The following is a 25,690-nucleotide window of genomic DNA, read 5'->3' as shown; positions in this document are numbered from 1 at the left end:
CGACCCATGAATATGTTATGCTGATAGAATACTAGTTGTCTTTGTGACTCTTGCATGTATCTGTGTTTATATGCTTTTGGACTAAGGTTCGATGTCGGGTGAAGACCGATGACTATTTGTATGCTGTGTATATTACATGTGTATGTGTTTATATGCTTTTCGAGCTCAGCTCGATGACCGGGCGGGGCCCACTATATGTTTATTGTATGATTAGTATGTGGTATTTTGGGGGAACTCACTAAGCTTTGTGCTTACGGATTGCAGTTTTGTTTCAGGTACTCCAGTTTTCAAATGATAGAGTTCGGGACGATCGCAGCGCATACACCCGTGTTTTCCGCAATATGTGATCTTTAGGATTGAACTCTGATAATTGTATTACTTGAAATACTTTTCAATGTTTTGAACAAAGTTACAATAATGTTTTGATTATAATAAAAATGAAATTTTTACCTTGGATTTTTAGGCTGCTACAGATTCACATGTAATTTACATATGAATCTCATGTAATTCACATATAAAGCATAAGTGAATCACATATGAATTACATGTGATTCACATGTAAATCACATATGAATTACATAGGATTCACATGTAACTAACATATGAACCTCATGTAATTGACATATAGATCACATATGAATTACATGCGATTCACATGTAAATCACATGTAATTTACATATGAATCTCATGTAACTCACATATAAATCACAAGTGAATCACATATGATTCACATGTAATTCACATATGAATATTATGTAATTCACATATAAATATCAAGTAATCACATATGAATTACATGTGATTCACATGTAAATCACATATGAATTACTTATATATGCACACTTGAATAGGGGAGAAAGTTGACGGAGGAAACCATAGATTTTTGCCTAACTTAAGTAATAATTTCTCGTTTTCGATTGATAACCTGTTTTACAATTATCAATACATATTTTTTTCTTTTATTTCAACATTATCTTTTGCTATGTCAATTCCATTCCATCCTATAATCATTGGAATTTGAACATTGGACTGAAAAAACTTGATTTGTTTAAGCTTTTGAGGCATGATTCAAACTTCGGTTTCAACTCCGATATTTTTTATTATTAGATATTTAGATTACACTATGTTATGTTAGTTTTGTTTATTATTTTAAAGAATTTAATTTGATGTTGTATTGTAGCAGGCATAGTAGCATTGGGAAAGTTTGATGCCTTACACATATGTCATCACAAGCTTGTTATCCAAGCAGCAAAAGCAGGCACTCCATTCCTTATGTCGTTTACTGGAATGGCTGAAGTTCTTGGCTGGGAACCTAGGTAAATGATTTTACGCATTTTTTACACGAGAGCAAGTCCCCCTCCCATGTTTTTGTGAGTGTTCATGCATTAATCAAAAAAAATTATTTTTCTTGTAGATTTGGAAAATTTTGTGGAAATTATTGAACATGTGAAAAGTGATAAATTGAAGAACATATGGAAGTCGTGACACGAAGAAATAATAACACTATGAATCTTTCTAACAATTTTTGTTTTTTATATTTTATTTTTTATCGAATAAAATACTTATATTAATAGTGTTTATGGATTCGTAAATAAAAATGAGATTTTTTATGATTTACTTATAAATATTATAGTATAAGAAATATATATATATATATATATATATATATATATATATATATATATATATATATATATATAATTGAAAAAATATTGATATATGTACCTAAAACGTTGATTGTTTTGATTAAAATTTTTAATTTTTTTAAAAAATTCATATTTTCTAAAAAAAACTTTGAAAAACCTACATATTTTTTAAAATTTGAACCTTTTTTTTATTTTCGAAAATTTGATTTATTATTTAAACTTTTAGATATATTTATTAATATTTCCAATAACACAAAAAATGAAACATTAAATGATATTGGTTAGATGTCGACCATGCCCTTCATGAGTTAGTTTTGATCTAACACTTCATCTTTAGTTATTGGGTTCCACAAAAAATAGAGATCTTAAGATTCAATCTTAGTCGCATATTTCTAATTTGTTGCTCTAGCACTTCGGGCGTACCGGAGACGGGAGAGTTATAATCATAAATTATTATTCAGTGTTGCCCACTTTTTCCTCGCCAGCTTCCCACCACCACAACATCCACTGTCACCACACCACCATTACAACCACATCTGCGACCAATTGCCCCAACCATTGCCACCTTAGTCACCTATATCGCCACCACCACTACAACCACCTCTGTTAATGACATAAATTCTCAACATTATATATTTCTTAAAACGTTAAGTACATAATTTTAATTTGGCTAGTATATTTTTATTTAGGGAAAAAAATTTCTTTATTCTTACAAACTTTAAATATTGCTTCAGTGTCTTTAAAAATTTTGAAATTACATATATATCATTTTCTAATTATAAAATTCACATTTATATCCAAAATTAAAATTTAATTTGAACTATATCAATTTAATTTTAAATTACTTATCTAAAATTCAAAATTTGATGTGAGTTTACCAGAATACCCCTCTTAAGTTAAATACTAAATTAAAGATTAGGCATGATATATCCTTCCTTCTTCCTTATCGTTTTTGTTGCGAGTCCTTTAATATCACTTTCCTTAATCATTATAACCTACAAAACAAAGGAATGGACATGTTGATCGTTTTCCAATTTCTTTTTGTGTTCTATTGTGGCAAGGTCTCTAATTTCGTAAATGGCTTATGATGTAATATTTTGGATATTTCATGCATACATAAATAAATTTAAGCACTATCAGCGTAGAAGTTGGTTTAGTTTATGTTTGTACGTTGGAATATACATGGTTTAATTTTTGGTTGCTCATGGAATACTTCGTCAACGAGGCTAAGCACATGTTTTTTTTTTTTGGAAAAATTAGTTTATTTAATAAAAAATTAATGGCATATATAGAAGGTCATGACACATGTGCTTATTGATTAGTGAGTTTTGTGCATGAGGGTTTCAAAGTCCATAGAATAATCATGAGGTTTTCTGTTACTAAGAAAAACCAATTAATTTCAAAGACAGTTTGGGTGCGACAAGGAAGATGAAGGGAAGCGAATTAGTGTTGGTATTGGCTAATTATCAATTTGTGAAGGGTATTTTGGTAAAATCTTATAGGATTTTAAAGTTTAGATAATTTTTTAAAGTAAATTGATATAATCCAAATTAAATTATGAGTTATGATATAAATGTAGTATTATAGTTTGAAACAGATATATATACGCAATTTCAAAATTTATAAGGATATAGACGTAATATATAAAATTTGTAAGGATATAAATGAAATTCTTCTTTTTATGCTATATTAGACTTTCAATGTCCATAGAATAATCATTTTCCTTGCACCATAATGATTTAAAGATTCTTAACTTTTCAACTTTCAAACTAATATGTAATTATATTATTAAGTTACATATGTTATTAAATATAACAAATGATCATATTAATGGTATACTTTTGAATTTTTGTTATAAGAAAAAACTGACTTTTTGGAAAAGTCAGAAAAACATAACACATGATCATATTAATGGTACACTTTTGGAATTGTAAATATAATTTATTTAATTTGTAAAAGTCCTTTTTTAGATGGAAAAGTCTTTTTTGGAAAAAGATAAAATATAAAAGATGTTTGATAAAAGGATTTTAAAAGCTATTTTTGAATTTTTGATATAAGAAAAAACCGACTTTTTGGAAAAGTCAGGAAAGCGGACATTTTTGTAACTTTTCCAAAAAAGACTTTTGTCTCTCAAAAAGATAAGTCAAATACCCCCTAAGTAGTTATGTAATGCTTTAACAAATAAATAACTAAAAGTTACTGTTTTTTTTTTAAAATACGTGAAGTATTCTAATAGAATATTACCCTATAAATATTCTAATATGATTTTTAGAGTGTTAGAATATTCTAGTATTCTATTAGATTTATCAGATATGTAAAATATTCTAATATTATACTAGAATATTCTAATATTAGAATATTTTCACAGATATTTCAAAAAAAGGTAACTTTATTTACTTATTTATTATTTTTTTTGGAGAAAAAATGACAAAAAATAATATTTATTTGTTTTTTGAAAATTTTCAATTATTTTGCATTTTAAAATTGTTTTTTTATCTACAAAATGAGCGGTTAAGATTGCATCTCTGTCTCACAAAATATAATGATCTTACATGAATGTAACCCTATTACAAGATATAAAATCTAAACAACATAAATGGAAGAAGTAAAAACTATGGTTTCAAATAGAAGATTGCAAGATACAAAAACACCACACAAGAAGTTAAATTGCAAACTTCAAAAGGAGAGTTTTTTTGAGAAATTTTTTACTTTGGAGAATTAAAGACCAATAGAAATTACATAATAAATTTCCAAGAGTATTCCACACATAAATCAGAGTAATCTAGTTTATTGATGTGTTATAATCTATGAAGAAATATACAACAATAAACATTGATTAATTCATATCTTAGTCCAAAACACTTTAATCATGTTTGCCTTCAGGAAGGAAGAATGTCAGACACAGACGCAACAAGATGAAACTGAATAAAACAAATATCGAGTAAATAGATACCAACCATTAATAGTTTATGAAGATAAACAAAAAAATGAACAGCTATGGTGGGTTTAATGGTAAACCATGTATTAAAAAATGATAGTTTATTACCTTACAAAAGTCAACTTCCATTTATTACATGCAAAGATAAACAAGCAGGGGATAGGACTTTAAACTATCACCAACATATTTTATAAACTTCATATGGAATTGATTAAATTAAACTTGATCTTAGTTTATGAAGAATCCAGTTGCTTTAGTCGTCAGTCGAGGTGGAAGCACCCATCGCTGAATTCAAGGTTATTTTGAATAAAGACACACACATCCTTTTTTTCAGAATTTGAAGTTTATAAATTGCAATATTGTATGTCCTCCAAGCGTCCTTGCTAAAACGTGTCATTGTATTTTTTTTTTTAAGAAATAATGTGCTAATAAAAAAAACAAAAAGCTATAATTGGAAGATTTTTCAAAGTAAAATGCATTGATAAAAAAATAGTTTGATGTTTAAATGTTATAACAGAAAGAAAACTGAGAGTACATTGCAAAAAATGGGATGCTTTTTGAAAATGCAATGTACTAATAATAACAAAAGAATGCTGTAATTTGATGATTTTTCAATGTAAAATGCATGGATAAGAAAAAAAAAATGTTTGATGTTTCAATGTTGTAACAGAAAGGAAAGTGAGAGTGTCATGCGCTATTAATAAGAAAATAGAAAGTAGAATGTTATAATGTACTGATTTTTCAAAGTAAACTGCATAGATGAAGAAAAAAAAACTTTGATGTTTCAATAGTGTAACAGATTGGAAAGTAAGAGTACATTTCTAAAAATGGGTTGATTTTTTTTAAATGCAAAGTGCTAATAATAATAAAACAGAAAGTAGAATGCAATGATTGGAAGTCACCACTTGGGTTGTGGTGACTTGGTAAGGCATGTGGAAGATATGGTGGATAACCTATTGACCCATGTTCAAATCCTGGCACTACTCAGCCCTTGTGACCATGGAGGTTCGCCTGCAGTGACTCCAGGGCATGAGGCAAAGTCTCATGTTTGCAGCGGGGGATTAGTCGGTGCGCGTAAGCTGGCCCGGAAACCCTCGTTAGGGAAGTTCCCTTTCCAAAAAAAAAAGACAAGTGAAAGTAAGATGCTAAAAATGAGATGACTTTTTGAAATGCATAATGCTAATAATAAGAAAACCAAAATTTAACAGTGCCCCTATATGCATCATGTATCATGTATTATCATTCATACCTAAAGTGATCATTATATCTCATGACATTATGACTAAATCTAGCTCTTACTGTATCTATGAAGTATTTAACATGAAAGTAGAAGAATCATACTTATCTTGTCTAATTATTCTAATTATGACACTTAAGGCTTACATAATCCTCGACTTACAAATAATCTTAAGAATATGATACATCCATACCCTTCAAATCCTCAATCATTGACATCATGCTAAGACCACTTTATGATTTATTCATATACTTACATTTTAAATTCTTTTTTTTCGTTAATCTATATATCATATGTCTATAATTCATCATATTCCTATATCATTACCAGATAAAGTCTTAAATTAACATCTATTATCCATACTTAACCTCATCATACTAATCATATCCTCAAAGCACATATATACATAAATCATGCTTAAATATTAAAATAATACTTATTAGTACAAAGATCCAATCTCATTGTCATTAATCTATCTGATATGTTATTATTATGATAAAACATAAGCATGGGATCCTTAAAACATTGGTCATTTCACATGTAATACATATTTCATCTTTTCCTTAATCCATATATCACCATATATCCATGATTATACATATTCCTAGATCATTACTAAATAAAGTCTAAAACTAACACCTATTATCCATACTTAAACTCATTATACTAATCATATCCATAAAGCACATATACTTATATGATGCTTAATTATACAAACAATACTTATTGATACAAAGATCCAATCTTGTCGTCCTTAATCTTTACTGTGTTATTATTATGACAAAAAATAATCAGACTCATAAAACATTAGGCATCTCATATGTAATACATACTTCATCTTTCCTACAACAAAGTTAGCCTAAATGTCTACTCATAATAAAATTTCTATATATATCTTTTCTCATCCACTCATTATTAGCAACCCCTTTATCAGTTCATGTTTCTTTCAAAGTAAAATATATAGATGAGAAAAAGGAAGTTTGATGTATCAATGTTGTGAGTTTAAACAGAAATAAAAAGGCAAGTACAATGCAATAAAAAAAAAGCAAAAACAGTGAAAGAACAATACTAATATAGGGATGATTTTTGAAATGTAAAGCTCTCATAATAAGAAAACTAAAAGTACAATTCTCTATATGGAAGTCTTTTCAAAGTAAAATGCATAGATGAGAAAAAAGAAGCTTTAATGTTTCAATACTGTAACGGAAAGAAAAGAGAAAGTACAAGCCTAAAAATGGGATGATTTTTGAAAATTCATTGTGCAATTTATAAGAAAACCAAAAAGGGAATGCTATAATTAGAAGGCTTTTCAAAATAAAATGCATAGATGAGAAAAAAGAAGGTTGATGTTTCAATCTTCTAACACAGAGAAAAGTGATAGTAGAATGTTAAAAAAGGGATGGTATTTTTAAATGCAATGTGCTAATAGAAAGAAAGCGAAATGTAGAACGATATAATTGTAGGATTTTTCAAAGTATTACAAAAAAATTCGTATATTTTTTTATAATGCAATGTGCTAGTATTACAAAAAAAAAAGTAGAATGTTATATTTGCAAGATTTTTCAAAGTAAAATGCATAGATGAGAAAAAAAAAATTTGATGTTTCAATGTTGTAACAAAGAGAATTTTGAAAGCACAATGCTACAAACTGCATGATTTTTAAAAAAGCAATGTGTTATTATTTAGAAAATTAAAAGTAGAATGCTAAAAATGGATGATCTTTCAAAGTATTTACATAGATGATAAAAAAAAGTTTGATGTTTCAATGTTGTTATAGAAAGGAAAGTGAAAGCCCAGTGCTAAAAATGAGATGATTTTTTTTTAAATGCAATGTGTTGATATTTAAAAAATTGAAAGTAGAATATAATAAATGGATGTATTTTCAAAGTAAAATGCATAGACGAGCGAAAAAAAGTTTGATGTTTAAATGTTGTAAAAGAAAGAAAAATGAAAGCACAATGCTAAAAATGGGATGATGATTTTTAAAAAATACAATGCAAAGTGCTAATAATAATAAAGAACCAAAACTAGAATGTTAAAATTTGAAAAAAAAATTCAATGTAAAAGGCATAGATGAAAAAAATAATAAGTTTCATGTTTCAAATTCTTAATCTTTGATTTCCTGCTAAAACCACTTTATGATTTTTTCATATACTTAACATTCTAAATTCCTTCTTTTCCTTAATCTATATATCACCTTATGTCCATAATTAATCATATTAGTAAATCATTACAAAATAAAGTTTTAAAATAACACCTATAATAATGTGATAAATTTTTAAAGTAAACTAGGTATATGATTAAAAAATGTTTGTTGTTTCGATGTTGTAACACAAAGGAAAGTGAGAGTACAATTCTAAAAATGAGATGATTTTTAATAATTTGTGACATGCTAATAATACGGAACTTAAAGTAGAATGCTATAGTTGGAAGATTTTTCAAAGTAAAATGCATAGATGAGAAAGAATAAAATTGATGCTTCAATATTGTAGCAAAAAGAAAAGAAAAGTGAAAGTACTTCTCTTGTCTAATCATGATACCCAAGGCTTACATAATCCTCACTTACCAAAAATCTTAACTATATGATCTATCCATAACCTTCAAATCATTAATCCTTGACTTCTGCTAAGACCAGTTTATGATTTATTAATATGCTTAACATTCTAATGTCCTTTTCTCCTCAGTCCATATATATCCATATGTCCATAATTCATCATATTCCTAGATCATCACCAAAATAAGTCTAAAACTAACACCTATTATCCATACTTAACCTCATCTTACGAATCATATCCTCAAAGCACATATACATATATGATGCTTAAATATTCAAATGGAGTTACAAAGATCCAATCTTGTTGTCATTTATCTAGTTGCTATGGTCGTACCATGATACAACATAATCATGAAATCCTTAAAACATTTATAATTTCACATGTATTACATATTTCATCTTTTTTTTTCATCATTCTAATCCTAATGTATTCCTACAATAAAGTTATACTTCATGCAAACAAATCTTTTGTCATTTGTTCATTCTTAGCATCCCCTTGATTGGTTCTTGTTTCTTTCAAAACAATATACATAGTTGTAAGAATTTTGGGACGATTTTTGAAAATATCCTCAAAGCACATATACATATGATGCTTAAATAATTAAATGGTACTTATTAGTACAAAGATTCAATCTTGGTGTCATTAATTTGCTATGTTTATTATGATAGATCATCATCATCGGATCCTTAAAACGGTGATCGTTTAACATGTAATAAACATTTCATCTTTCTTGTCACCCGTTCATTTTTAGCATCCCCTTCATTGGTTCATGTTTATTTCATAGTAATGTTGTAAAAAAGACAAGTGAAACTAAAATGCGAAAAATGGGATGAATTTTTGAAATTCAATATGCTAAAAATAAGAAAACCAAAATGTAACAATGTCCTTTAATGTATTATGTATTATCATTCACACCTGAAGCGATCATTATATATAATGACATTACGACTAAATCTATCTTATACTTTTTATATGAAGTGTTTAACATCAAAATAAAAGAATCATACTTCTCTTGTCTAATTATTTTAAATATGACACCCAAGGCTTACATAATCCTCGGCTTACCAAAATTGTTAAGTTTATGATCCATTCATACCCTTCAAATCCTCGATCCTTGACTTCCTGCTAAAATCACTTTATGACTTATTCATACACTTAACATTCTAAATTCCTTCTTTTCCTCGACCCATAAATTATCATTAACCTAAATCATTACCAAATAAAGTCTAAAACTAACACCTACTATGCATACTTAGAATACAACTCTAAAAATGAGATGATTTTTAAAAAACGCAATGCACTAATAATATGAAATCAGAAAGTAGGATGCTATATTTAGAAAACCTTTCGAAGTAAAATGCATAGATGAGAAAAATTTGAGTTCATGTTTCAATGTTATTATAGAAATACAAGCAATAGTAAAATGCTAAAAATGATATGATTTTTTTCAAGTGTCCCTACATGTATCGTGCATTATCATTCATACCTAAAGTGATCATTATATCTCATGTCATTACGACTAAATCTAGATCATACTTTTTCTATGAAGTATTTAACATCAAAGTAGAAGAGTCATACTTCTCTTGTTTAATTATGACACCCACGACTTACATAATCCTCGACTTAATCAATAATCTTAAGTGTATCATCCATTCATATCCTTCAAATCCTCAATCCACCTGCTAAAATCACTTTATGATGCAAGAGCACATATACATATATGATTCTTAAATATTCAAATGGTACTTATTTGTACAAAGATCCAATCTTGTTGACATTAAACTCTTTGCTATGTTATTATTATGATAGAACATAATCATGGGATCCTTAAAACATTGGTCACTTCACATGTAATACATATTTCATCTTTCTTGTCATCATTCCAATCCTAATGTATCCTTACAATAAGACTATGCTCCAGATCCTTACACTAAGTGCCCACTCAAAATAAAATTTCAAAATACATTTTTTTATTATCCCTACATTCTTAGCATCCCCTTGATTGGCTCATGTTTCATTCAAAGTAAAATGCATGAGAAAAAAGAAGTTTCATGTTTCAATGTTGTAAAGAAAGAAAATAGAAAGTATTGCTAAAAATAGGATGATTTTTTCAAAATGCAATATGCTAATTATAAGAAAATTGAAAGTAGAATGCTATAATATGATGATTTTTCAAAGTAAACTGCATATATGGGAAAAAAAGTGTAAGGTTTTAATGTTGTAACAGAAAAGAAAGTGAAAGCACAAAGCTAAAAATGAGTTGATTTTTAAAAATGCCTAGTGTTTATATTTAGGAAAACTGAAAGAAGAATGCTATATAAATGGATGATTTTTCAACGTAAATTGCATATATGAAAAAAAAAAGTTTGACTTTCAATGTTGTAACAGAAAGGAAAAAGAGTGCAATGCTAAAAACAGGATGATTTTTTAAAATACAATATGTTAACAATAAGAAAACTTAAGAATGTTATAAGTGGTGATTTTTTAAAGTAAACTACACAAATGTTTCAATGTTTAACAGAAAGGAAAGTGAGTACAACTCTAAAAATGAGATGATTTATAAAAAATGCAATGCGCTAATTAATAAGAAAATGAGAAGCAGAAAGCTATAAATGCAAGATTTTTCAAAGTCAAATGCATAAATGAGAAAAAAGAAGTTTGATGTTTCAATGTTGCAACAAAAAGAAAAGTGAAAATAAAATGTTAATAATGAGATGTTTTTGGAAAGTCAATGTGCTAATAATAAGAAAATTGAAAGTGGAATGCTTTAATTGGAAGTTCTTTCAAAGTAAACGTACAATACCAAATATGGGATTATTTTAAAAATGCAATGTGCAAATTATAAGAAAACTGAAAATTGAATGCTATAATTGGAAGATTTTAAAGTAAAATGCATTGAGAAGAAAAAAAAAAGTTAGGTGTTTCAATGTTCTAACATTAAGAAAAAAATTAAAAAAAGTACAAAGCCAAAAATGGGTTGATTTGTAAAAACACATATGTGCTAATAACAGGAAAAGTGAATATAAAATGCTATAACTGATAGATTATTCAAAATACAATGCCTTAATATGAAAAAGAATGGAAGTTGCAGTAGAGAAAATTTTCTAAGCATCCACTTACGTGATATAGTCTAGATAAGGGTAATATGGGAAAATCAGCAAATAAAGAGAATGTATTTAGTTGAGGGGTATTTTTGGTATTCACTTAATGAAAAAGAATAACAGCAGCAGGAGATGACATACCTTGGATTCAATATGAATATAATTGGTAAAAGAAAATTTCTTCTGTCTTTCCCATAAAACATGTGACAGCTTCTACAAACACATACCACAAAACATAACTCATAAGTCATACATAATCAATGTAATGAGTAAACTTTTTTAAATTAAAATGTTGTAATAAATAAGAGTTTGGAAGCATAACTTTAATAAAGGAAAAAATGAAAATGTAATTTAATAACAAGAAAATAACAGAAAGTGTAATCTCTTTTGTTGCATATAAACCCAGGAAATTAGATCAAAACTGCTTTCTATTTGGATAAATATTGATTTATTTGGTTTCAGGTGGCAACATTCTATAAAAAGAGTAAAATATTAGTTTGTGTTCATGAAAATTAGTAAGGCACAAACAACCTAGAATTGTATTCCGTAACCGAAAGAAAAAAAAATATATATCAAACCCAATAAAGCATAGAAACTAAGGTGTTACAAGAATGAAATAATGATTACATTCATAAACTAAGGTCTTAAAAATGCAGAAATATGATGTAATAAGATGAGAATAATTATTAGGGGCAAGATCAAACCTTGGATAAAGTGCGAATGACATTGTGAAGAGCAGACAATAATACTCTTGCATCACTCATCTTCAGTGTTTCAGCAAGGGAGATAAAAGATTATGTTGTTGCCCTTGTGCATGATATCATACAATAGAAAAACTATAGTTGTGATGAATGACATTCTAAATGCAAAAACTTGTAGACTTAAATAAATATATTCACAACTTTTATTTTAATAAGTCATTAGCACTTACTAGACAATTATAAGCAAAGAGATTAAGAAAACAGAACACCCATAACAGGATTAAGAAAACAGAAGCTTCTCAATTGATGCACAGCCAACTCAAGGTTGTCATTAATAACACGTTGCATGGCATGTTCAAGGGATTCACTTGCATTAATCAAACCATGTAGAGAGTTTCTATTTTCTATGTTGTCATAATGATAAAACATAACCATGTGATCCTTAAAACATTGATCATATCACATGCAATAATAATAGAACAAAATCATGGGATCCTTAAAACATAGAACATGATCATATTTCATATTTTCGTGTCATCATTTCAATCCTAATGTATTACTACATTAAGGTTATGCTCCTTATCCTTACACTAAAAGTTCACTCATATCAAATTTTCTAAATATATCTTTAGATTGGTTCATGTTTCTTTCAAGGTAAAGTACATAGACGGAAGTTTTTAAAAGTAGAATTCTGTAACTGTAAGTTTTTTCAAAGTAAAATGCATACATGAGAAAAAGGGAAGTTTGATGTTTCAATGATGTTACATAAAGAAAAAGTTAAAGTACAATGCTAATAATGGGATATTTTTTAAATTTGAATGTAAAATGGAAGTTTCTGAAAATAAATTCCTTTGATTAGAAGTTCTTTAAAAGTAAAATGCATAGATGAGAAATGAGAAGTTTGATGTTTCAATGATATTATATTAAAAAAAAATGTTAAAGTGTAATACTAATAATGCTAAATCTATGATGATTTTTGAAAATTTTGTGCAAAACGGAAGTTTTTGAAAACAATACTAATAATGATTGGAAGTTTTTTCAAAGTAATTGCATAAATAAGAAAAAATAATGTTTTATGTTACAAAAAGAAAAAGGTAAAGTACAATGCTAAAAATGGGATGATTTTTAAAAATTCATTGTAAAAATGGATGTTTTTAAAAGTAGAATGCTTTAATTGGAAGTATTTTCAAAATAAAATGCATAGATGAGAAAAAAAAAGATGTTTGATGTTCCAAAGATGTTACAGAAAGTAAAATGCTAAAAGTGGGATGATATTTGAAAATTCAATGTAAAATGGACGATTTTGAAAGTAGAAAGCTTTAATTGGAAATTTTTAAAATGCATTAGCTTCAATGATGTTTACAAAAAGAAAAGTTAAAGTACGGTGTTAAAAATTGGATGATTTTTGAAAATACAATGTTAAATGGAAGTTTTTTCAAAGTAAAACGCATAGATGAGAAAAAAATAAGTTTGATGTTTCAATGACATTACAGAAAGAAAAAGGTAAAGTCCAATGTTAAAAATGTGATATTTTTTTAAAATTAAATGTAAAATGGAAGTTACGGAAAGATGTTTAATGTTTCAATGATGTTACAGAAAGTACAATGCTAAAAATGGAATTATTTTTAAAAATACGTCGTAAAATGAAAGTTTTTGAAAGTAGAATGCTCGAATTGGAAGTTTTTTCAAAGCAAAATGCATAGATGAGAAAAAAAGAAGTTTGATGTTTCAATGATGTTCCATAAAGAAAAAGTTAAAGTACAATGCTAAAAATGGGATGATTTTTAAAAATCAAATGTAAAATGGATGTTTTTGTAAATAAAATGCTTTTGATTGGAGTTTTTTCAAATTAAAACGCATAGATGAGAAATTAGAAGTTTGATGTTTCAAAGATATTACAAAAATAAAAAGTTGAAATGCAATGCTAAAATTGGGATGATTAATGAAAATTGAATGTGAAATGAAAGTTTTTGAAAATAAAATGCATATATAAAGAAAAAGTTGAAGTGCAATGCTAAAAATGAGATGATTTTTGAAAATCAAATGTAAAATAAAGAAAGAGTTAAAGTACAATGATAAAAATGAGATGATTTATGAAAATTGAATGTAAAATGGAAGTTTTTTTAAATTAAAATTCATAGATGAAAAAAAGAAGTTTAAAGTTTCAATGAGGTTACATACAGAAAAAGTTAAAGTGCAATGGTAAAAATTGGATGATTTTTGAAAGTACAACGCTTTACATATAAGTATTTTTCAAACCAAAATGCATATATGAGAAAACGCTAACATATAATGCTAAAAATATCATTGATTTTTAAAATGCAATATGCTAATAATAACATAAAGAAAAATTTACAATGCAATGCAAAAAAAGGGATAAGTTTTGAAAATTGAATATAAGTTGGAAGTTTTTTGAAAGTAGAATGCTTTAATTGTAAGTTTTTTTAGAAAGTAAAATGCATAGATGAGAAAAAAAAAAGTTTGATGTTTCAATGAGGTTACATACAGAAAAAATTAAAGTGCAATGCTAAAAATAGGATGATTTATGAAAATTGAATGTAAGATGGAAGTTTTTGAATGTAAATTGCTTTAATTGTAAGTTTTTTTCAAAGTAAAACGTTTACATGAGAAAAAGTTAAAATACAATCCTAAAAATGGGACAATTTTTTGAAAATCAAATGTAAAATGGAAATTTTTTAAAATAAAATGCTTTGATTGAAAGTTTTTTCAAAGTAAAATGCATAGATGAGAAATGAGACGTTTGATGTTTCAATGATGTTACATAAAGAGAAAGTTAAAGTCAATGTTCAAAATGAGATGAATTTTCAAAATTGAATGTAAAAGTGGAAATTTTTACAAGTAGAATGCTTTAATTCGAAGTTTTTTTAAAGTAAAATGTGTAGCTGAGAAAAAAAAAAGTTTGATGTTTCAATAATGTTATATAGAGAAAAGGGTGAAGTACAATGGTAAAAATTGGATATTTTTTAATGTAGAATGCTATAATTAGAAGCTTTTTCAAAGTAAAATGCATAGATGAGAAAAAGAGAGGTTTGATGATTTAATGATGTTACATAAAAAAAGTCAAATTACAATGCTAAAAATGTGATGATTTTAAAAAACACAATGTAAAATGGAAAGTTTTTGAAAGTATAATATTATAATTGGAAGTTTTTTCAAGGTAAATTACATAAATAAGAAAAAAAGAAGTTTGATGTTTCAATGAAGTTACATAAATAAAAATTTATAGTACAATGCTAATAATTGGATGATTTTTGAAAATCGAATTTGAATGTAAACTGGAAATTTTTGAAAATAAAATGCTTTGATTGAAAGTTTTTTCAAAGTAAAATGCATAGATGAGAAATGAAACGTTTGATCTTTCAATGATGTCACATAAAGAAAAAGTTAAAGTGCAATGCTAAAAATCAGATGTTTTTGAAAATTGAATGTAAGATGGAAGTTTCTGAAAGTAGAATGCTTTAATTGTAAGTTTTTTTCAAAGTAAAATACATAGATAATAAAAAGAGAAGTTTGATGTTTTAAAGATGTTAAATAAAGAAAGAGTTAAAGTACAATGATAAAAATGTGATGATTTTAAAAAACTCATTGTAAAATGGAAGTTTTTAAAAGTAGAATGTTTTAATTGTAAGATTTTTCAAAGTAAAACAAATAGATGAGAAAAAAAAAAGTTTGATGTTTTAATTATGTTACACAAAGAAAGTTAAAGTACAATGCTAAAAATATGATGTTTTTTGAAAATTAAATGTAAAATGGAAGTTTATCAAAGTAGAATGCTTAAAAAGCAAGTTTTTTCAAAGTAAAATGCATAGATAAGAAAAAAAATGTTTGATGTTTCAATTATGTTAAAGAAAGTACAATGCTAAAAATGGGATGATTTTTGAAAATTCAACGTAAAACGGACGATTTCGAAAGTAGAAAGCATTAATTGGAAAAAAAATTCAACGTAAAATGCATAGATGATAAAAAAAAAAAAAAGATGGTTGATGTGTCAATGATGTTACAAAAAGGAAAGTTAAAATATAGTCCTAAAAATGAGATGATTTTTGAAATTTGAATGTAAAATGAAAGTATTTTAATGTAGAATGCTTTAATTGGAAGTTTTTTCAATGTTAAATGCATAAATGAGAAAAAGAGATGTTTGATGTTTCAATGAAGTTATAGAAAGAAAAAGGTAAAGTATAATTTGTGATGATTTTTAAAAATTCACTGTAAAATGGAAGTTTTAGAGAGTATAATGCCTTAATTGTAAGTTTATTCAAAGTGAAATGCATAGATGAGAAAAAAAAGATGTTTGATGTTTCAAAGATGTGACAGAAAGAAAAATGTAAAGTATAATTCTAAAAATGAGATGATTTTTGAAAATTGAATGTAAAATGGAGGTTTTTGAAAGTAGAATGTTTTAACTGTAAGTTTTTTTCAAAGTAAAAGGCATAGTTGAGAAACATAGATGTTTGATGTTTCAAAGATGTTACAAAAAGAATAAAATAAAAGTACAATTCTAAAAATGCGATATTTGTGATAATTAAATGTAAAATGGAAGTATTTGAATGTAAAATGCTTTAATGAGTTTTTTCCATGTAAAATGCATAAACGAGAAAAAGAGATTTTTGATGATTCAATGATGTTATAGAAAGAAAAACGTAAAGTAAAACGCTAAATTTGTGATGATTTTTAAAAATTCAATTCAAAATGGAAGTTTTTGAGAGTCGAATGTTTTAATTGTAAGTTTATTCAAAGTAAAATGCATAGATGAGAAAAAAAAAAAAGATGTTTGATGTTTCAAAGATGAAACAGAAAGGAAAGTTAAACTATAGTCGTAAAAATGGGACGACTTTTGAAAACTAAATGTAAAATGGAAGTAGTTAAATTTAGAATGAGTTAATTGTAGGTTTTTTCAAAGTAAAAATGTGTAGATGAGAAAAAAAGATGTTTGATGTTTCAAAAATGATTCCGAAAGAAAAATGTGAAGTACAATTCAAAAAATGGCATGATTTTTGAAAATTGAATGCAAAATGGAAGTATTTTATTGTAGAATACTTTAATTGGAATGTTCTTCAATGTAAAATGCATAAATGAGAAAAAGAGATGTTTGATCTTTCAATGATGTTATAGAAAGAAAAAGCTAAAGTATAATGCAAAAGTAGCCATAATTTTTAAAAATTCAGATTGAAATGAAAATTTTTGAGAGTATAATGCTTTAATTGTAACTTTTTTCAAAGTAAAATGCATAGATGAGAAAAAAAGATGTTTGATGTTTCAAAGACGTTACAAAAAGAAAAATGTTTGATGTCACAATGATGTTATAGAAAGAAAGATGTTTGAATGAGAAAAAAAGATGTTTTTGAATGTAGAATGCTTTATTTGAAAGTTTTTTCACTGTAAAATGCATGAATGAGAAAAAAAGATGTTTGATGTCACAATGATGTTATAGAAAGAAAATGTTAAAGTATAAAGCTAAATTTGTGATGATTTTGATAAATTCAATGTAAAATGGAAGTTTTTGAGAGTGCAATGTTTTAATTGTAAGTTTTTTCAAAGTAAAATGCATAGATGAGAGATAAAAGATATTAGATGTTTCAAAAATGTTACAAAAAGAAAAATGTAACTTAAAATTCTAGAAATTGGATGATTTTTGAAAATTGAATGTAAAATGAAAGTTTTTGAAATATAGAATGCTTTAATTGGGAGTTTTTTCAATGTAAAATGCATAAATGAGAAAAAGAGATGTTTGATGTTTCAATGATGTTATAGAAAGAAAAAGGTAAAGTATAATGCTAAATTTGTGATGATTTTAAGAAATTCAATATAAAATGGAAGTTTTTGAGAGTATAATGCTTTAACTGCAAGTATTTTCGAAGTAAAATGCATAGATGAGAGTGCAATGCTAACAATAGGATATTTTTGAAAATGCAATGTGTTAACAGTAATAAGAAACTGAAAGTAGAATGTTATAAAATGGGATGATTTTTAAAAATTTAATGTATACAGGATGTTTTTGAAAGTTGAATGCATAGATTAGAAAAACAGAAAGAAAAGTTAAAGTACAATGCAAAAAATGGGTTCAATTTTTAAAAATTCAATGCAAATGGGTGTTTTTGATAATAGAATGCTTTATTAGGAACTTCTTTCAAAGTAAAGTGCATAGATGAGAAAAAGATAAGTTTGATGTTTCACTGATTTTACAGAAAGAAAAAGTTAAAGTATAATGTTAAAAACATGATAGTTTTAAGAGGAGAATGCTTTAATTGGAAGTTTTTTCAAAGTAAAATGCGTAGATGAGAAATGAGAAGTTTGATGTTTCAATGAAGTTATATAAAGAAAATCTAAAGTACAATGTTAAAAATCTGATCATTTTTGAAAAACCAATGTGTAAAATTGAAGATATTCAACAAAAAATGTTTTAATTGGAAGTTTTTTAAAAATAAAATGCAAAGATGAGAAAAAGAGAGGTTTCACGTTTAATTGATGTTACAGGAAGAAAATTGAAAGTACATTGTTAAAAATCGGATGATTTTTAAAATTCAATGTAAAATGGAAGATTTTGAAAGAAAAATTTAGTTGGAAGTTTTTTCAAAATAAAATGCATAGATGAGAAAAACAAAGGTTTGATGTTTCAATGGTGATATAGAAAGCAAAGTGAAAGTACAATGCTAAAAGAATGATGGTTTTTGAAAGCTTAATGTAAAAAAGAAGTAATTGAAAGTAGAATGTTTGATTTCAAGATTTTTCAAAGTAAAATGCATATATAAGAAAAAAATAAGTTTGATATATCAATGATGTTACAAAAAGAGAAAGGTAAAGTGCATAAGTTTGAACTTAGAATGCTTTAACTAGAAGTTTTTTCAAAGTAAAATGCATAAATGAGAAAAAGAAAAAATTGATGCTTCAATGATGTTATACATTGCTAAAAATAGGATATTTTTGAAAGTAGAATGCTTTATTTGGAAGTTTTTTTAAAGTAAAATACATAGATGAGATATGAGAAGTTTGATGTTTCAAAGATGTTATAGAAAGAAAAGCAAAAGTAAAATGGTAAAAATATGATGATTTTTGAAAATCGAATGTAAAATGGAAGTTTTTTTAAAATATAATACTTTAAATGGAGGTTTTTTTAAAGTAAAACACATAGATGAGAAAAAAAAATATGATTTTTAATAAAGCTACTGAACGAAAAAATGTGAAGTATTATATTAAAAGCGGGATGATTTTGTAAAATTCAATGTATATGGGACAATTTTGAAAATAGAATGCTGTAATTGGAAGCTTTTTAAAAGTAAAATGCGTAGATGAGAAAAAGAAAAAATTGATGTATCAATGATGTTACATATAAAAAAAAAAAAGTTAAAGTAAAATACTAAAAAAGGAATGATTTTTTGAAAATCGAATGTTAAATAAAAAATTTTGAAAATAAAATGCTTTGATTGAAAGTTTTTTCAAAATAAAATGCATAGATGAGAAATAAGAAGTTTAATGTTTCAAAGATATTACATAAATAAACAAGTTAAAGTGCAATGCTAAAAATGAGATGATTTTTGAAGATTTAATGTAAAATAGAAGTTTTTAAAGTACAAGGTTTTAATTGTAATTTTTTTTCGAAGTAAAATGCATAGATGAGAAAAGTGAAGTTTGACATTTCAGTGATGTTTATAGAAAGAAAAGTGAAAACAGAATGCATAGATGAACAAAAAAGTTTGATGTTTCAATGATGTAATAGAAAGAAAAGTTAAAAATACAATGCTAAAAATGGGATGATATTTTGAAAACTCAACATAAAATGGACGTTAATGAATGTAGAATGTTTTAATTGGAAATTTTTCAAAGTAAAATGCATAGATGAGAAAAAGAGAAGCTTGATGTTTCATTGATGTTAGATAAAGAAAAGTGAAAGTAGGATGCTAAAAATAGGATGATTTATGAGAATTCAATGCAAAATGGATGTTTTTTGAATGTACAATGATTTAATGGGAAGTTTTTTCAAAATAAAATTAAAGCACCATGCTAATTGTAAAAGAATAAGAGGAGCAGGACATGAACATGAACACTGAATTTATGACACACAACAAAATATAGAGTGATTTGGTGGTAAACATACCTGGAGTATGAAATGAAAGCATTTTGCTATTTCTGGATCCCCACTATAAAAGTGGAAATATACACATGTTTAGTATCACAGAATTGGTAAAAGAAAATTGAAATTGAAAAAGAATAACAGCATCAGGAAATGACATACCTTAGACTTAATATGAATATAATTGGTAAAAGAAAATTTCTTCTTTGTCTTTCCCATAACATGTGATGACAGCTCATACAAACACATACCACAAAACATAAGTCAAAAGCCGTACATAATCAATGTAATGGGTAAACTTTTCTAAATTAAAATGTTGTAATAAATAAGAGTTCTGGAAGCATAACTTTAATAAGGGAAAAACTGAAAACACAATGCAACAGTGCAATCTTTTTTCTTGAATAGAAAACTAATAAGTCTTATCAAAATTGGTTTCTATATATTTGGATAAATATTGATGTAATTGGTTTCAAGAAATTAACCTTTGGAGATGTTGGTTTCGAGATGAGGTTGGGTTTAAAGGGGCCCACCATGGTTTCAGGGCAACATCCTGTAAAAAGAGTAAAACATTAGTTTGTGTTCATGAAAATTAAAAAGGCAGAAACAACCTACAATTATAGTATTCCATAACAGAATCCCTAATCTAATAAAAAAAATAGGTCAAACCCAATAAAAGTGTAAGTTTAATGCAACAAAAGAGAGATAAAAGATTATGTTGTTGCCCCTGTGCATCATATCATATCATATAATAGTTAAAACCATAGCTGTGATTATAAATGGAAAAAACTTGTACAGTTAAATAAATATATTCACAACTTTTGTTTTTGGAAGTCTAATATTAGCACTTATCAGACGATTATAAGCAAATAAATAGCTACCTTTTGGACATTCATAAAACACCCAAAACAGAAGCTTCTCAATGAAGGCATGTTCAAGGAATCCACTTGCATTACTCAAACCATGGTATTGAGAGTTTCTTATCTGAAAAATGAAAATAATACACAATCAATCACACATGAACAAAACAGAAAATGTTTAACAATGAACCTTGCTAGTAATATAAGACAGATTTCAAGCTAGTATGGATATACTTCTCATCAGAATTTGAAGGATTAAAAAAAAAAAAAAGAACTAACTGAATGAGAATGACACCTTTAAAACAAGTGCCATTGTTGCTTGAAACACTCTTCTCGACAATATTTATAGTAGAAACTATTTCTTTAATACCCTTGCCTTATCCACTACCATTGGAAGCACCCTGCAAAAGTAAATGATCAATAAGTTTTTCAGCAAACAGTTTTTAATTACTCCAGGTTTGTCTACCATATTTAAATCCATCAATGAATACCTTGCACTTTTCATAAGTTTCTCCAACTATTTCATCCATCAGCTGTTTTCTGGTTTATTTTGCTACTTTTGACTGAATCATTATTCATTCATATATAGAAAAGCTTTTGTTCTTTGTGTGTGAGAGCAATGATGATACTCCCTGAGAATTGTGGTTCAGAGTGTGTCTTCTTCCATGAGTAGTTCCATCACTCGGATGACAGAGAATGGGAAGTTACAACAAGAATTTAGTATCACTCAATTGTATCTTACAATCACAATGATATAATTCAGATTGAAAAAAAAATAATAATAATAACAGCAACAGAACATACCCAGAACTGAATATAAACAAAATTTCTTCTCTTTCTTTCCCATAACATGTGATGACAGGTCCTACAAACACATACCACAAAACATAACTCATACATAACCGAATCCATAATCTAATTAAAAAAAACTGGTCAAACCTAATAAAACTGTAAGTTTAATGAAACAGATGAACTTCACACCTCAAATAAATGTTACATTAAAACCAACAGGGTTCAAAAATACCTCAAGATCGTGAAATTAGGAAACAAATAGTGGAATCAAACAAAAAAATAAAAAAGAAACCCTCTGTCCACTGTGGTCATCACCTGCGCAAGAGCAGGAGAAAGGTGTCGATTAGGGTGAACGCAGAGATGCCGATGAATACACTAATATATGGGAAAACCACGAAGAACATCATTCTTGATTTCTCTGCTTTGTTTCGAGATTCCGGGCGTTTGATTTGCTGAGATCAGACGAAAGAATATTTCAAGTCTTCGCTTCAGAGGGGTTGATATTGGGGGTGAGAGGTTTCGGTTCCAAGAAACAAAGACGGAAGAGGAGAAGCTACTCAGATAAGTGAAGCGTTCGATAAAGAAGGGAAGCAGCAGGCTAGATGGGATGAGATGAACAGTGAAGGTGCAATTGATCATCGGATGGAAATTATGAGTAGGGATAATGTGGGTTTGTAGAATAGATAACTGAAGAAAAAAATGGAGAGCATGAGAAGGAGAACGGCCATGAAGCTTGCCCTCCAACATCATCGTCTTCTTCCCGCTATCACCAATTTCTGGAAATCAATCTAATTTATTCTTGGAGCACCAGAGAAAAACGGTTAAGATCCTGTTAATGTCAGGAAAACAAGTGTTCGGAGGAACCACATTGGAAAAGTTGATGCGAAGAGGAAGACGATTAAGCTTGCTCCAAACGATTAAGTCGCCCTCACTTTGTATTTGTAGTCAAATGAACCGTTTGGGACTAACCGTGTCAAGATCATGAGTTTAATTAGAATCTTATGCATTAATTAATTGCCTATTATTATCCGATCACATTGAATTTTTTGAATTATTTTTTATTTACCAATAATTTTTGTTTTTAATAATAGTTTTTTCTTTTTTTTTATTCTGATCGGTTACTTTATTATTTTATGAAGGTATTTTAAATTAATAATTACCTTTTACTTTATTTTTTATTAATAAAAAACAGCTATTGAAAACTAATACTTTTTGATTGAAAATTTTATATAGTTATTAAAAAGTAATATTTTTTATTGGTTAAAATTTTATATAGTAAATAACAGTCGATTAGGAAATAAGTTTGCATGAAAATTATAAGAGTAAATCACTGAAATCGTCCATATGATTTGGTCAAAATTGCACGTTTGGTCCCTAACTATTTTTCTGCACTCAGATCGTCCCTGTGGTTTGATTTTTTTTGCGTTTTTCGTCCCTATGGTTTGGTAAAAATTTCATATTTGGTCCCTCACTTTATGTATGTAAGGGACGAAAAATGCAACAAAATCAAACCACAGGGACAATCCGAGTGCAAAAAAAAAAGTTAGGGACCAAAGGTGAAAATTTCACCAAACCATAGGGACGATTTCAGTAATTTACTCAAATTATAATTTAATCAAACTTTGGAATTTTTTTAAATAAACTTTTTTATGGCTTTTATATTGTAACATTTATCATTCTATTCATGACATTCATTTTCGTTTGGTAATTTATATCATGTAATAATCATATTTAACATCCAAGACTTATATAATCATTTGGCGGCACTTTTTTTGCAACTGCAATTTGTATGTCAGTTTACTTTTTTAAAAATTTGTACTTAAACTTTTATTTGAATTTGATACATAAATATTAAATTTAAAAGTGTTACTATATTGCGGAAAAAGTTGTTTGGACAGGTCCGATGGGTTCACATTTGCCTTCATAAAAAGGTGTGGAGACAAGATTGGTGAAGACATTTTCATGGTTGTTCGTTAATTTGTAGGGCACTCTGTTTTGAATTCGGGTAGCAATGCGTCCTTTATCACATTGATTCCTAATTGCAATGACCCTCTTAACATCTCAGATTTCCATCCTATAAACCTTATTGGGAGTGTTAGTTAAATTATATCTAAATGCCTTGCCGAGCGACTTAAAAATGTCATTCCTTCATAAGGCACAATCAGCTTTCGTCAATGGTAGAAGCATTCTTGACGGACCTCTGATGGTCATTGAGGCTATTACTTGGGCTAAGAAAAAATGTTGATTTTAAGGTTGATTTTGAGAAGGTGTTTGATACTTTAAATTGGAACTACTTAGACGATGTGATAAGACAAATGGCGTTTTGGCGAGAAATGGAGAAAATGGGTATCGCTTATATATATCTTCTTCAAGAGTCTTTAGTTAACGGGGTTGCCACACAACAATTCAAACTTCAAAAGGGAGTGTTCCAAGGCGACCCGCTTTCCCTCTTCCGATTTATTATTGCTACAGAAGGGCTTCAAGTTGCTTTGGCGGAAGCTTTGGACAAAGGCCTTTACAAAGGCATGAACCTTACCAACAATGATGCCAATCTTTCAACCATCCGGTTTGCGAACGATACTCTTTTCCTTGGAGAATGGAGTATATCAAACGCCTTAAATCTTATGAGGCTTTTGAGATGTTTTCATATTTGTTTTGGTTTAAAGATCAACATCGCCGAGTGTAGAGTTATGGGTATTGGCGTGCATAAGGAAGAGGTGATGAATATGGCTACCTTTTTAGGGTGTGAGGAAGGGACTCTCCCTTTCTATTACCTTGGAATGTCGGTTGATGGATGTATGTCGAGAATGTTAAACGAGAGAGCTCTAATTGAAAACATCACATTTATTCATATCTACAGCCTATATCTGTAATCCATCATCCAAAACATCACATCTATGCTCGAATGCCACTACCTGTAATACATGAAACTGAGTGGGTCTGGCTTGGGAGCCTGGTGAGCACATAGGGTTTTCAACCCACAATAAATAAGTTATTTAAATTCATCAGCCAACAATAACCCGATTACCCGTTCCCGTTATCCTCACCTTACATCCCTAAACACCTATCATAAGGGACCTAGCCTAAGGATCATCATCAGGATGGACACTACTACCAAGAGGATTCCTCAGCAATAAATGTCCTTAAGGAAACCATGAGAGGGATGGAGTACACCGGTGAACACATCGTTCACAAACACCTACAGGTTGCGAGTCTGCTAGTGTTCCAGTGGACTGTCTAGAAGAGTCTATGGTCGTCATCCATACTCCGCTAAATGACAGAATCAACAACAACAACATCGAGGCCTCTCATCATTTTATCACACATCGTCTATTACATCTACTGTCACACCCCAAAACCGGAACGGCGGAAACGTTCGGAGGCGGAGGACGTCTTGTACAGTATCATAACAATGCAAAGTAGTAAACAAGCAACAACATCATCCATTGCATCTAGTATAATTTGATACAAGTGTGTTCATTCATAGTAATAAGACACCAAAACAAGTGATCAAAATAAAAGACGAGTCTTGAACATGCTCCGTCTTCTCAAAACCTGGTCGACTGTACCTGTCTACTGATGACCTGAAAATACAAGTTATTTTGAAAGCGTATATCAGTATTTAAGCTGGAGAGTTCATAAGTATTTAGTGTCAATGTTTGTATAAGTTTACTAAAAATGTTTGTAAATGTTCAATGTAAATGTTTGTATATGTTTGAAAATTCCTAGAAAATCCTATATTTTCTACTAGTATAAAAAGAAGTCTTTTACCA

At 27.9% G+C, this 25,690-nt stretch overlaps 1 protein-coding gene across 4 annotated transcripts; it reads right to left on the bottom strand.

Annotated features, from left to right (window-relative positions):
• Nucleotides 1-5,345: 5,345 nt before the first annotated feature.
• Nucleotides 5,346-22,874, bottom strand: LOC111896517 (uncharacterized). Of its 4 annotated transcripts, none has more exons than XR_002851933.3 (10): nucleotides 22,233-22,872; nucleotides 21,930-21,990; nucleotides 21,617-21,806; nucleotides 21,421-21,526; nucleotides 21,147-21,249; nucleotides 20,431-20,818; nucleotides 20,293-20,335; nucleotides 12,183-12,285; nucleotides 11,620-11,691; nucleotides 5,346-5,695 (listed from the first exon to the last, which is right to left on the bottom strand). XR_002851933.3 is itself a non-coding variant. In XM_052770180.1 (8 exons), exons 4-8 carry the CDS (start codon nucleotides 20,505-20,507, stop codon nucleotides 5,570-5,572), a joined length of 378 nt encoding a protein of 125 aa, XP_052626140.1. In that variant the 5' UTR covers nucleotides 20,508-20,818; nucleotides 21,147-21,249; nucleotides 21,421-21,526; nucleotides 21,617-21,915; the 3' UTR covers nucleotides 5,346-5,569. The 4 variants fall into 4 exon arrangements, 1 of the variants encoding a protein (XP_052626140.1); XR_002851931.3 differs by having other exon boundaries at nucleotides 12,183-12,314; nucleotides 22,233-22,870; XR_008231406.1 differs by lacking the exon at nucleotides 5,346-5,695 and adding an exon at nucleotides 9,797-10,056 and having other exon boundaries at nucleotides 12,183-12,314; nucleotides 22,233-22,874.
• Between the last annotated feature and the right edge of the window lie 2,816 nt (nucleotides 22,875-25,690).

The sequence above is a fragment of the Lactuca sativa genome, chromosome 4 (genome assembly GCF_002870075.4).
Source record: "Lactuca sativa cultivar Salinas chromosome 4, Lsat_Salinas_v11, whole genome shotgun sequence".
NCBI classification, from domain to species: Eukaryota; Viridiplantae; Streptophyta; class Magnoliopsida; order Asterales; family Asteraceae; genus Lactuca; species Lactuca sativa.
The sequence above is the reverse complement of the archived record's forward strand: the minus strand, read 5'-3'. Positions and strand labels throughout refer to the sequence as shown.

Coding starts and splice junctions, on each gene's coding strand:
- LOC111896517 (XM_052770180.1), bottom strand. CDS start 20,507: ATGAGCTGTCATCACATGTTATGGGAAAGACAAAGAAGAAATTTTCTT. Junction 11,692..12,182: donor TCATTCGCACTTTATCCAAG/GTTTGATCTTGC, acceptor ATGTGTTTGTAG/AAGCTGTCACATGTTTTATG. Junction 5,696..11,619: donor ATATTCATATTGAATCCAAG/GTATGTCATCTC, acceptor TTTTTTGGAAAG/GGAACTTCCCTAACGAGGGT.